General features: G+C 42.9%; 1 protein-coding gene across 1 annotated transcript in view; it reads right to left on the bottom strand.

Annotated features, from left to right (window-relative positions):
- The window catches only part of nmbr (neuromedin B receptor), a 56140-nt gene that overhangs the window by 8602 nt on the left and 33134 nt on the right, over positions 1–14404 (bottom strand). The window contains exon 3 of the mRNA XM_039781111.1: positions 14066–14275. Coding sequence (XP_039637045.1) covers positions 14066–14275 — 210 coding nt within the window. The remainder of the gene's footprint in view (positions 1–14065; positions 14276–14404) is intronic.

The following is a 14404-nucleotide window of genomic DNA, read 5'->3' on the forward strand; positions in this document are numbered from 1 at the left end:
TTAGATTCGATTTTAACTTTATTGTCATTGCACAAGTAAGGACAACCTGTAGAACACAAAATGCAGTTCAACATCTAACCAGTAGTGCAATAATTAAAAGTGCTTTTTCTTTATAGCAGTGCTTAAAGAAGACATAAAACACAGAATGCAGTATGATCATGTTAGTCCATTGTTAAAGTGCATTAATAAAATGCATAGTGATCAGAGGTAGTCAGATAGTCCATAGTCCAAGCGGGGAAGCGCAGGAACAAGTGTTGGGTCTTGGTGTTGAGCAGCGTTATCGTGTTGTGAAAAAAGCTGTTTCTGAGCCTGTTGGTGCAACTCCTAAGGCTCCTGTAACATCTCCCAGACATGGAGGAGCAGGGATATAAAAAAAAGAAACGAGGAGCGAGCAACGAGGAGGGATCATCAAGGAACTATAGGCGAGGATAGAGAGAACAGCCTTCCCAGAAGCTGTGCAGCTGAAGGAGTTGCTAACTCCGCCCAAACAGCTGACTAATTTATGTTATGCTTCAGAGGAAATGACGTCTCATCCCTCTAAAAACACATTTTGTTGTTTCCTCTCTCCTCCCATGATTTCCTCGCGTCTCTCCCGTGCCTCTTCGGTGGGAGGAACTAAGACGCGAGGAAGAGAGGCAAGTGGAAAACCTGAGAAGGCAATTTAAGCAACATGAGATGCAGCGAGAAAGAGATTCTGCAGTCGTCACAAATGAGAGCCTGGTGTTGTTAATGCGATACAATTCATGTGCATTATGGAGACTGGTAACCTGCAATTTATTGTAAATTTACAGTCAAATTATTAACAGTGTGAGCTACAAAAGACTTTAGACTTCAGATTTTTACATTAAAGCTTAAAAATCAATCACCCATGATACAAACTGCTTGCCTAAAGAGCAGTCATTTTACACCAACACTAACTTATTTTGTTGGGAAAATTTGATCATTCTTGACAGGAAAAAAGGTTTGACTCCCACTGGGACCTGAATACTAAAAGCTTCCTCCAAATGTCTCATGATGAAATGGACGGAAACAGTGCAAGAGATGGACGTAGGACGAAAATGGATCATGTTTAAACATCAAATGCATTAAGCGTCGAGCGAGGAGTTTGCCCTCGTCAGGCGGATGCTCGCAGATTCTCAGAGACACATGGAAAAGGTCAATTATGTCCTTCATATGCACTTTGCACAGGTCAGCTATCTCGGCACGTAGGGATTCAACTCGACACAAACACGTAAAAATGTCAGCAGTCGTTTTCAAAGTGCTTCTCCGTGTACCGCAGAAGTCGAACGCATCAGACCTCCTGACCTTCTGACGTTCAGCTGGAGGATTTTGCAGAGCTCAGAAAGAAGAAACCGGAAATTTTCTGTTACTTTGCTCTTGCAGCGGTGGAATGTAACTAAGTTCATTTACTCCAGTACTGTACTCAAGTCCAAATGTTGAGGTACTTGTACTTTACTTGAGTCTTTTCTTTTCATGCCACTTTCTCCTTCTACTCTGCTACATTTCAGAGAGAAATATTGTATTTTTTACTCCACTATATTCATCTGTTACAGCTTTAGTTACTAGTTACTTTTACTAGTTACTTTAAACAACATTTCTGCACACAAAACACATGTAGTTTATAAAATCTGATGTTTTATTCTAAATGAAACTAGCCAACAATATAACGGCCTACAAGTCATGTTCAATAATCAGTACTTTTATTATCATAAAACACACTTGATTCAAAGTGGACAGAAACTAAATAAAACTATCAAAAGCCGTCTTGGTTCATCTTTCCACTGTTCCAACAATCAACACTCTGGTTTGGTTGAAATAAACCCTTAATTCAACCATTTACATGTGGAAATATGCTGGCTCTATACACGCTAAAAGTCCTGATTATTTACATGGAGTCTGGTGGAAATATGCTGGCTCTATACACGCTAAAAGTCATGATTATTTATATGGAGTCTGGTGGGTTTGGTGATGGTGATTTTGGGGCTTTTTCATGTTAAACAAAAAGGATCTTACTCTTTAACAAAAAGATCTATCTCTGTTGGGATCCTTCCCAGTCCCCATATCTGGATCTTGTTGATAAGTGCTTTAGACTGTATGTTGGGGAGTAGAAATGTGACTAATCTTTTTGGAGTCTGACCCTCAGACATCTCTGCAGCGATGCCATCAAAACATAATTTGCACACAATAAAAGGATAAGAACAGTTTGCTGGAAAATTGAATGGAGGAACATTACATTTGTAGGAGTTACTTTTCACAACGAACACTTGTTTACTTAATTAGATTCTGCTCTGTGAAGAACAGCCTATCATCATTAAGTAGGCATCTCTCCTAGACTGACTTTTTAAAGTTAACTAACAGCAAACTCTGCTGACTGCTGAGCAGGGATCATCTCTGCTCTCCAGTCTGGCTGCTGCTGATTTGTATTTGCTCTGATTTGCTGCCAGCGGTCCGGCAGAGTTTGGCGGTTTTCCAAAGATCCTCTCAGACGCCTGCAGCTTCAGGCCACAACTCCTCTGGAAGGGTGGATTATGTGAATGTGTGTAAAAAATGTGTGTCAGAGGTATTAATATATACTTTTCTACCTGTATTTCCTTGCATATATGCAACTTCATGTGTGTGTGTTATGTCTTTGCCTTTTTATTTTTGCATATAAAAAAAATATTCAATAACATACAGTAAGAAAATGCACTGGAAAAAAACCTGGAGGGCTCGTAAAAGGAACCCACGTAACATTAAAATAAAGACAGCTGCACAATGCCTACTACAAATTTACAAGTGAATATAAATATTTCAACCCTCTAAGGTCTAAGGGATTTTTATTTTTTACATATCTTCGTAAATTCACCTTTTAAGGGTATTTGCATATAACCTGATGCCCATGTATTGCGCAACAAATGCAGGTTTCTGTTGAGTGAGGCCCACATTTGTCCTACAGCAATAGGAATATATTCATGACCACTCTTACAGGGCTGGGCCCCCATCATATTAATTGTGTGAATGCTGATTCAGCACCATTCATAGTATTATTATCCATTCTTTATTCTTCATCTTTCTTTGGTCGCCTCTAACATCTGCATACTTTCAGCTACAAAAATCATTCATATCTCCAAATGTTCAGCTCTTTAAGCACATGATTGAAACTCTTCAACTTTTTTTTCGCTATTTATACTTTTTTAAATATTAAGCTTTTTAAAAGTTTTATTTTACATTAAAGCGAATGGAGCAATCTTTAAATCCTCTTCAGGGTTCTTCCTTTTTGAAATGCTTCTCCTCCCACATACTTTTACCTACAGACATCATTCAAACTTCAAACTGTTCACAAAACCTTTAGCTATTACAGTTGTATTCAGCTTCATGATATCTTTTACTGTTTTTGTGGTATTACTGTTTAAGTTTAGCATTTCATTCAGGCTTTTTCCGTGCTAATAATGAAGTGAGTATTGCTGGCTTAGTAGGTGATGACGTCACTAGAGTGGGAAGCTTTGGAAAATTGTCTCAATAATAATATTCAACTTTTTAAAGACATTCATATTAATTAGAACGATTCCCACTTTTGCACATTTTTCTACAACTTCACTCAGCAATTCAGTGTAGCGGCAGCTTTTTTAGAAAACCTTAAAATATTCCACTTTTGTTTCATACATTTTTGGTATTATTTAAAGTGCTCATATTATGCTCATTTTTGGGTTCATAATTGTATTTAGAGGTTGTATCAGAGTAGGTTTATGTGGTTTAATTTTCAGAAAACATCATATTTTTGTTGTATTACATATTGCTGCAGCTCCTCTTTTCACCCTGTGTAGGCATCGCACTTCTGTCCTATCTTTGTTGGGAGTCGCACATGCACAGTACTTAGGTAAGCACTAAGCTCGTTCGAAATGAACTGCGCCTCGCCTGTAAAGCGGACGAGAGCAGGCGGCAGCAGCCGGGGGCGGTGACTAAAACACTGTGGTCCAATTCCGATTTAATAAAATGTTATCAGACCCATAAATCTGCTTGTACCCAGTCTCCAGTTGTTTTTATTATGACAGAGTAGCTGTCAGAATGCTCTACATGCGATCTGTTGCTGATTTTAATCAACACACTGTGATGATCCGTAATCTGAACGGATTTGGTCTCTCTGACTTCTGAACATAACTATCAGTCACACAACATGTGGTTTGTACAGAATAAGCCTTTAAATCAGACAAATCGCAGTTAACATCCCTCCAAAATCAATAAAAAGTTTATATAAAACGTCATCATGTTGAGTCGATTCTGAACCAATCAGCTGTTAGATCAGCTGAGAGGCCGGCGTTTCCCAGCATGCCCTGGGTCCGCCTGGGTCTTGCAGTCGGTGGAGACCAACTGCAATGCCTGGCTCTAAAAACTGCGGCCGCCTTGATCTTGTGAGATTATCGTTGCCCACGTGTGTATGACGTCAGAGCAAGTCGGACACAAATCTAACCGGCATGCATTGGGCGGTGATCGCCGTCGATCGATTCTGCGCAGATCTGGCTCATCTCGAACAAGCCTATTTCTAGCTTGTCCATTGCAGAGTACGAGGGCATGCCCTGACAGTACCTAGGTAAGGACTACTAGCCAGTCAGAAGCAGAGTATGAGGCCATGCCAAGCTAGCAGCTAGGCGAGCATTATAATGTGTGTTACAAAGTGACGAGTGTTTGTCTCTGAAGTAAAGGCTGGACTACAGTAGAGCTGTTTGGAGCATAATATGAGCACTTTAACATTTTAATGAAATGTATACTAATTTAAACCATTCCCACTTTTTCAGCTATTCTCACTGCTTTACCTTCTTCTTACGCATTAAAACCAGCAATCTAGTTTAGCTTTAGCAATTTAGCTTTTCAGCATTCACGAGCATTTTCTGCAGGAAATGCATTTTCTAGTTATTCATGTTTTTAATGATGCCTGATATGTTTTGTCTTCATGTTGTTTTGGAGCTTGAATTGCAAGACAAATTTTGGTGCCTACATGGCTAGGTGTTATTTTTATCTTATCTTAAAGAGAAAATTTGTGGATGTTCCCTTTTTGAAATTTTTCAAATCTCTTATGAAAACCTTCAGGGCTTGTAAAAGGAACCCACCTAACATTGAAATTACAGACAGCTGTACATGCTTGCCACGCATTTACCAATGAACATAAATACAAATATTGCCTTGGACTTCCCCAACAGACTCAAGAGGACAGTAGAGGTAGCTGCAGTAGGTAAAGGTATAGACGTGTTGTGGTAGTAGTGATATATCTGATACTCTGTGTGGAGCCCGTTAGCTGAAGGTGTCACCCTAAAAACTCATAAATACTGAAGGGAGAGTCATCCACGTGACTCTCTGCTGCAGCCCCATGTGGCTCTGCAGGTCTGAAACGACACTCTGCAGTGAGGTTGACCTCGACAATCTCTGGGTTAATGGAGAGTCACTGACGAACAAACAGTGAATCAACCGCTGACGCTGAGAGCTGAGAGGAGGATCATCAGAGACGCTCACTGAGATGTGAAAAACACACTCTGATGGTTGGTTAGTGCGACGACTGTTGCTACAGATTAGCAATCTCAACTTTGTCTGTTCCATAAGCAGTCATACTTAGAAGTAGTCAACAGTGTTCCAAAGAAAGGTAGAAAAGCACCATTTCTGTTTGCTAATTTACCTTAACTGAACAGCTTCAGAGTCATTGGAATGATTATTTGACTTTTTTCAGGTTGAATGGTGGTCGTCTCGCTCCCCCGTAGGGTCTGTGAGCGGAAAAACCACCCTTGCAACTTTGGGCCCTCAGCGTCAGGAAGTATCGCCTGATATCATATCTTCCAATGTAACAAATTGCTTCACGGCACTGCACACATCCAGGAACCGGCTAGCTATAAGAACAAGATAGAGATGGAGTTTTTCACACTATCGTTATGGCTGAGCTGGCAAAAAAAAAAGCAGAAAGCATTGTCGTAGGAACAGAGAAAGAGGAAAAGGCAGACTGACAGACACGAGTAAACATCAGACCTGAGTTTTCAGAATGGCGAGAACTGAGACAAACAGAAGCCTGCTAATGCGATGCTGACCTGGCGTACTCGCTGTTGCACTTGTAAGTATCTTTGATCAGAAACATTATCTGCCACAGAGTTTCTTGTCAGCTTGATTTTGGCAAACACAAGTTGTTTCTGCTCCGACAGCGTTCTAAGGCCATTGTAGGAAAAAAGAATAATGTTACAGACCCAGGATAGAAAAACCTCAGTGGACATAGCTGCGTGCGTTCACCGGCTTCTTTGAAAACAAATGCACATGACCAGAGGGAGAAGATGGGAGGGGGGAGAGTCGCCAACGAGTTTTTACGACAGCGTTGCCAATATCTATTGCTAAGCTGTAGGGGGAGCTCTATAGAGAAGCCTGCGAGCAAAAAGCGGGAAAACAGCGAAGAAATTGCCAAAATTACATAGTGCCACTTTAAGTATGGAAAAAGATGGTGGTTTGCATTAAAATGATCTGTTACATTACTTAACTACCGGTTACGCAGACCAAGACATAGTTGCGTATGTTCTGAAAGTTTACTTTTTATTTTAAATGGAACTTGAACCCCGGTCTCCTGGTTGAAAGTCCTGTGGTTGTTTAATTATATTTTACACATGAGGGTTTTCCAACTTTGGGGAAACCGTTTAGGAACTTTCCTGTTTTAATTAGATAGAACCAGGGCCATGAAGAAATGATTATGGTTACACTTCGTAACACGCCGAAGTTGCTGTCTGGTCTACCAATGCCTCTTTACTGAGTTTAGCCAACAAAAGATGATCTTCATTTGGCGACGTTTGTTAAGAGTAGAGAAAACCCTGGGGGTTAAAACAGTGGACCCATTAAGTAGTGCTCCCAGGACATGAACACCTGTTTCCTGGGTGAAAGTCTTGTGTTTTCTCCTTAACTTCTTCAGGACATGAACACCTGTTTCCTGGGTGAAAGTCTTGTGTTTTCTCCTTAACTTCTTCAGGACATGAACACCTGTTTCATGGGTGAAAGTCTTGTGTTTTCTCCTTAACTTCTTCAGGACACGAACACCTGTTTCCTGGGTGAAAGTCTTGTGTTTTCTCCTTAACTTCTTCAGGACACGAACACCTGTTTCCTGGGTGAAAGTCTTGTGTTTTCTCCTTAACTTCTTCCAGGACATGAACACCTGTTTCCTGGGTGAAAGTCTTGTGTTTTCTCCTTATCTTCTTCTGGGACATGAACTCTGCTCCCCGGCTTCAAAGCCCTGTGTTTTAGGAGCCAAACACCCCCCGACCTCCTCCCTACAAAGATCTTCAATGTGGAGCCGACAGTAATAAATACGTGGAATACATATGAATCAGAACAGCCTGAAATGGTAAACTCCTAATATGAAGTGTACAAATTGTCCGCAATTAAGCATACAGCTCACAAAGAATAAAGTTGCAAATAATCTTGACACACAACTTCTATCTGTATATCCTAAATAGATCATCCTGTATCCTGCCCAGCCAATAACTTATCAAACATTAAATATCTCATCAGTACTTTGATGTCTCTCCGTGTCTCCCTTTGTCTTCTCATTCATTACGGTTAAATCCAATCTGTGCTTCATTGTGTGGGAACGATGCTATCAGAGCTTTCTTAAAAGGGGAAAAGCTTCTTCACTCACAGGCCATATCTTCACATCGGTAGAGGTTGGAAGACAAATTGTACATTAACTGCAGACGGCCACATTAATACCAAACGCCCACTATCTTATCTGAGAGCAGATCTAATTCATTATGTTCCCAGAGATAAGAAAACACACAAACACACACACACACTCAGGTTTGTGGCATTATCTTTTTGGGGACCCATCATTGACATAATGCATTCCCTAGCCCCTTACCCTAACCTTAACCATCACAACTAAATGCTTAACCTTAACCCTTACCCTAACCATAACCTAATTATATCCCTAATCCTAAAACCAAGTCTTAACCCTCAAACAGCCCTTTAAACTTGTGGGGTCCAGCATTTTGGCCCCACAAAGCTGTCGGGACCCCAGAGGTATACTGGACTCCCGGTTTTTGGACCCCACAAATATAGTTAAACAAACACACACACGCACACACACACAGACACACACACAGACAGACATCATTGATCAGAAAACGCTCATATAGGTGTTTTTTTACTATAAAAAATGGCATATTGCGTCTTTAGTTTGACATTTTGGGGACTGGCTTTGTCATATTTGCAACTATATGAAGTTAAAGGGAAATGATTCAGAAGACTTTTTAACTGCCTGATGACGAATGCAGAATACTGTTTGTTTGGGAGACTTTATCATCTGCTGTCATCAACAGTGTTGTATTTCATCTGCAGCCCAACAGGATAACAAGTGCACAAATGAGGAAATGTTGGCTCCGCATTTTTCATAATTTGGAGCATTATGGAAACATGACAACTTGACTGCTCGCTGCAGGTGTCGATCTGTCTCAAACGTGTCTCTAATGGAAGCTGCAGCCCGAAACTTCCAGATGGCTTTGAGCTGAGGAGAAACTCGATTACACAGATGGGACTACACTTGCAGCCATGGAAGCAGTCACAGGTGTGTGTGTGTGTGTGTGTGTGTGTGTGTGTGTGTGTGTGTGTGTGTGTGTGTGTGTGTGTGTGTGTGTGTACACACATGCACAGACACTGCTCTTTTCCAACCCATTCTCACTCCCAGCTCGTAAAACAATTGGTCAGTGCCTCTCAGCGTCGGACACCATCCATCCATCCATCCATCCATCTTTCGCTGTTGTTTGACTATATCATTGACTTCCGCCTGGGAAATTGACAACGATCCCCCATCATCCTCCAGCTCTGCCTCTAACATAGAGGGCGTATTAGTTGGATTCAGGAGTTCCTCAAAGTGCTCCTTCCACCGCCCTATTACCTCCTTAGTTGAGGTCAACAGTATCCTATCCTTACTGTACACAGCTTGGATGGTTCCCCGCTTCCCCTTCCTGAGATGGCGAACGGTTTTCCAGAAGCACCTTGGTGCCGACCGAAAGTCCTTCTCCATGTCTTCTCCAAACTTCTCCCACACCCGCTGCTTTGCCTCTTTCACGGCAGAGGCTGCAGCCCTTCGGGCCCTTCGGTACCCTGCAACTGCCTCCGGAGTCCTCTGGGATAACATATCCCGGAAAGACTCCTTCTTCAGTCGGACGGCTTCCCTAACCACCGGTGGTCGGATACCAACGCATAAATCCCCCTTTAGTGTCGACATGGAACGCAGAGCAGCAGCTCCACCACGGCGCTGTAAGATGATGTAGTCTTAAGAGAGACAACAGTAGAGAGTAGTACGTAGAGAGGCAGAAGTAGAGAGTAGTATGTAGAGAGACAGCAGTAGAGAGTAGTATGTAGAGAGACAAAAGTAGAGAGTAGTATGTAGAGAGACAGCAGTAGAGAGTAGTATGTAGAGAGACAACAGTAGAGAGTAGTATGTAGAGAGACAGCAGTAGAGAGTAGTATGTAGAGAGACGGCAGTAGAGAGTAGTATGTAGAGAGACAGCAGTAGAGAGTAGTATGTAGAGAGACAGCAGTAGAGAGTAGTATGTAGAGAGACAGCAGTAGAGAGTAGTATGTAGACAGCAGTAGAGAGTAGTATGAAGAGAACAGTAGAGAGTAGTATGTAGAGAGACAGCAGTAGAGAGTAGTATGTAGAGAGACAACAGTAGAGAGTAGTATGTAGAGAGACAACAGTAGAGAGTAGTATGTAGAGAGACAACAGTAGAGAGTAGTATGTAGAGAGACAGCAGTAGAGAGTAGTATGTAGAGAACAGTAGAGAGTAGTATGTAGAGAGACAACAGTAGAGAGTAGTATGTAGAGAGACAACGGTAGAGTGTAGTATGTAGAGAGACAACGGTAGAGAGTAGTATGTAGAGAGACAACGGTAGAGAGTAGTATGTAGAGAGACAGCAGTAGAGAGTAGTATGTAGAGAGACAACGGTAGAGATTAGTATGTAGAGAGACAGCAGTAGAGAGTAGTATATAGAGAGACAGCAGTAGAAAGTAGTATGTAGAGAGACAACAGTAGAGAGTAGTATGTAGATAAACAACAGTAGAGAGTAGTATGTAGATAAACAGCAGTAGAGAGTAGTATGTAGACAAACAGCAGTAGGGAGTAGTAAGAAAGCCCAAAAGACTGTGTAAGGAGGCAGGTCAGGGTGGTGGTTGGGTCAAACAACACAGGACTATCACCCAGGAGAGCTGGCTTTGTGTCCCGTTCTTGTCCCACGTGTCACTGAAATCGTTATTATGGATCCCATAACGTAACGTAACGTACCTAACTTCTAGGCAAGGTTAGGACAGCCGACTGGTCAAGGAATAGGACAACTATACTCCACCTCTACCACCAGAATCGGTTCTCGCTCCGAGGCAAATTCCTGCCACTCTCTAATTGGCTCTACCACGCATGCATGCACGCACACACACAACCAGCACACACACACACACACACGGCCCTGCTTTTCTCTTAGAAGATGTGCTAGAACGATGCAGACACACCAGCACACAAGTTTAAATCCTCACAACGGCGTTGGTTTCTTGTTTCTTATGTAGGTTTCTTACGTAGGCTCTGCGTAGTCTACGTACAACCATAAATCTGGCTTAACCGGTGTGTAAGCTTTCACCTGGTCCTCCCATAGACAGTATATAAGAATGGACCAACAGACCCCGTGTCTCTGGACGGAGACCAGTGAAGGATATTAGAAGTCACTTTTCCGGTGAGCGCTAGCATTACTGAGCAGCCTCCAACTGAGCTTGAAGACGTAGATGTGACGTGAGCAACCTGTCTGAAAGTGTGAAGTCTTCTGGTAGCTGTGCCAAGAGAAATCTCAATCATTCCCAATTTTACAGAGACGGAGAGCGTAGGTATATGTAAGGAGATAACATAGACACAGGCTAATTACTGATCACTAACATGCTAGTTAACATTAGTAATTAAACTTAAACAGCTAATGGAAGTCCAAACTGCCTGTGAGCTTCTCCTGTACTATACGGTAATTCCTCTACTATGTGACATTAAGTCTCGTGATTATGACCCAATCGTTAGCCTATTTTTATAAAAGCGTCTGCTACGGAGCCATAACGTGAGCTACAAGGTAATGGAGCCTTTTATACATTGTCGTGTTTCTTTAGAAATAAACAACGGACAAATAGAGTCTTTAAACGCTTCAGATGTAAAGTTATTCGCTGTCAAAGTGGCGCCAGAATGAATGGGAGTCAATGGGATGCTAACGGTGGGTGATGGCCAGGTAGCATCAAAATGGTGCCATAGGAGGTTCGAGTTCTGAAGCGAAGCTCACCCCCCCTTGGGTCCTCCTGATTGAAAGCTCTGAGAGTGCTCGGCAACTTCCTGGTGTGTGTGTGTGTGTGTGTGTGTGTGTGTGTGTGTGTGTGTGTGTGTGTGTGTGTGTGTGTGTGTGTGTGGGTGTGTGTGTGTGTGCGTTGTGTGTGTGTGTGTGTGTGTGTGTGTGTGTGTGTGTGTGTGTGTGTGTGTTCGTGTGTGGTGTGTGCTGAAAAAAAGTCTACATAAAACTGTGAGAAAAACTGCAGGAAGCTTCTTTGAAAGTTTGAATGTGTTTGAAAACACCCGTGAATAATTAGTGACTACAAACTGTGTTTTCAGTTAAAAGGAGAAACTGGGCAACAGTTTGGGGAGTGTGACACGACTCTGTGGAGCTGTGCGTTAAACTTCATCATCAACGATGATTTTAGGGTGGGAATCCCCGCGGACACAGCAGACATACTCATCTCACCTGATCTGACCGGCTGCTGTTGGCTCTTGAATAATTCACTCCTCTCCTCCATCTGTGAGGCTCAGGCTGGTGTAAAGTGATTACTCTCTCCAGCTGACACAGTCCACTAAACCTCCCTTTTATTCATGGCTCAAATATTTACGAAGGCCTCTGAAGGTGTGGGTGCAAAAAGCTTCGCGCCGAGTCGATCCCCGTTAAACTAAAAACTTCCAGACTATCTTTTGCAAGAGTAAAAAATCACTTCACTTTATATATTTATTTATTCTGTGATTCATTACATATCAGGGCAGTGATTTTTTAAAGGTCCAATGTGTGGGAATTTCTCCCATCTAGCGTTGAGATCATATATCGCAATCAACCCTCTAACACGACCCACAGGAGCGTTTTGAGAACATCACGTAACGTTGGTGAACGCCCTAACAAAACTGATCTCTGTGATGTTAAATGTGTCTTTTAGCTGTGAAAATATTAATAGATTATACAAATATAACTTTTCATCCATCCACACGATGTTCCCTTTAGGAGACAGGAAGTGTGGACCGTTTCATACCATTGGTCTTTAGTATAGATCACTCGTTCTCTACTTTTTTCAATAATGTACCCTATTTTAATTGTGTTTTTAAGCCAAGTACCCCCTGACCAGCGATAGATTTACCAAACAACAGCAACGTGTAACTGAAAAACTGATGCTGATGATGAAAAAAGGCAACAAAAACTTTAAAAAAAACGTAAAAACTTGGAAAAAGTCGGTAGAAAGAAGGAAGTAAGGCAAGAATAGGTCGAAAATAGTAACGAAAGCGACAGACTAGTAAAAAAAACACAGTAGAAAGGAAGATAAACTTCGAAAAAAGCGACAAAAACCTTGAAAAAGGCAGAATTGTTTTTTGAAAAAAGCGACAAAAACTTGGAGAAAAAAGAAGACAGTAAGAAAAAGGAAGGAAGGAAGGCAAGAACAGGTCGAAAATAGGGACAAAAAGCGAAAAAACGTGCGCTCACGTACCCCCTGCAGTCCTCCAGAGTACCCCTAGGGGGACACGTACCCTCTGCAGTCCTCCAGAGTACCCCTAGGGGGACACGTACCCTCTGCAGTCCTCCAGAGTACCCCTAGGGGGACACTTACCCTCTGCAGTCCTCCAGAGTACCCCTAGGGGGACACTTACCCCCTGCAGTCCTCCAGAGTACCCCTAGGGGGACACGTACCCCCTGCAGTCCTCCAGAGTACCCCTAGGGGGACACGTACCCTCTGCAGTCCTCCAGAGTACCCCTAGGGGGACACGTACCCTCTGCAGTCCTCCAGAGTACCCCTAGGGGGACACGTACCCCCTGCAGTCCTCCAGAGTACCCCTAGGGGGACACGTACCCTCTGCAGTCCTCCAGAGTACCCCTAGGGGGACACTTACCCCCTGCAGTCCTCCACAGTACCTCTAGGGGGATATGTACCCCCTGCAGTCCTCCAAAGTACCCCTAGGGGGACACGTACCCCCAGCAGGCCTCCAAAGTACCACTAGGGGGACACGTACCCCCTGCAGTCCTCCAGAGTACCCCTAGGGGGACACGTACCCCCTGCAGTCCTCCACAGTACCTATAGGGGGATATGTACCCCCTGCAGGCCTCCAGAGTACCCCTAGGGGGGACACATACCCCCTGCAGGCCTCCAAAGTACCACTAGGGGGACACGTACCCCCTGCAGTCCTCCAGAGTACCCCTAGGTGGACACGTACCCCCTGCTAGCCTCCAAAGTACCCTTAGGGGAACACGTACCCCCATTTGAGAAACACTGCTCTAGAGGATCTTTGGTTGAAGTGAGAACCTGCAGACTCCTGTCAGCTCATGTTGTATTCATTCATTAGTCCAGAGATCTTCAACAGGGGGTCCGGGACCCATGGGGGGGTCCTCAAAGTCACTGCAGGGGGCCTCCAAATTATTGCAAATTTTAAAGGTTTTTTTATCAATTAACTCAAACATATTAAATATAAATCCCCACTGATGATAGGCTTACTGATCTATAGGTAAGGTAGTCTCTAAGATTGCCACCCACAGATACAGTTAAATCATAAAGATTCACTGTGCCACAGGTATGTGTAACATTAAAATCATACGAACAATTATTATTTAAATAGCTTAGTATTCTATGCAAAAAAAGTGTGTATGTGTATATATATATTATAGACCCAGTTTAATATGTAACTTCATTTTATACAATATATGTAATAGGGGTCCCTGCTCCATCTCTCTTTCAGTTAAGGGGTCCTTGGCTTAAAAACCGTTGAAGACCCCTGCATTAGTCCATTCATTTATTCATTCATTCCCTCACCTGTCTCTTGGTGTGTTCGCTGACCTCGCCCGGCATGTCGTGGGCGCTCTTGATGAGCGTGCGGGCGATGTGGTAATAATACACCGAGATGATGGTCAGAGGGATCAGGAAGTAAACCAGGAAGATCATCACAGAGTGGATCTTGGGATGCATCTGATTGGACAGCGGGTAGGGCACGCAGTTCAACAAGGTGACGTTGGTGTTGTTGCCCTGAGAGTGGAGGAGACAAGGAGACAAGGAGATAAGGAGATGAGATGGGAGAAGGGAGGAAGAGAGGAGTCAGTTAACTGGAGCAGGGCAACTGCTGAGTACTTTTTACTTTTAATATTTTATTAAATA

This window comes from Perca fluviatilis, chromosome 18 (genome assembly GCF_010015445.1).
Source record: "Perca fluviatilis chromosome 18, GENO_Pfluv_1.0, whole genome shotgun sequence".
Taxonomy (NCBI): domain Eukaryota; kingdom Metazoa; phylum Chordata; class Actinopteri; order Perciformes; family Percidae; genus Perca; species Perca fluviatilis.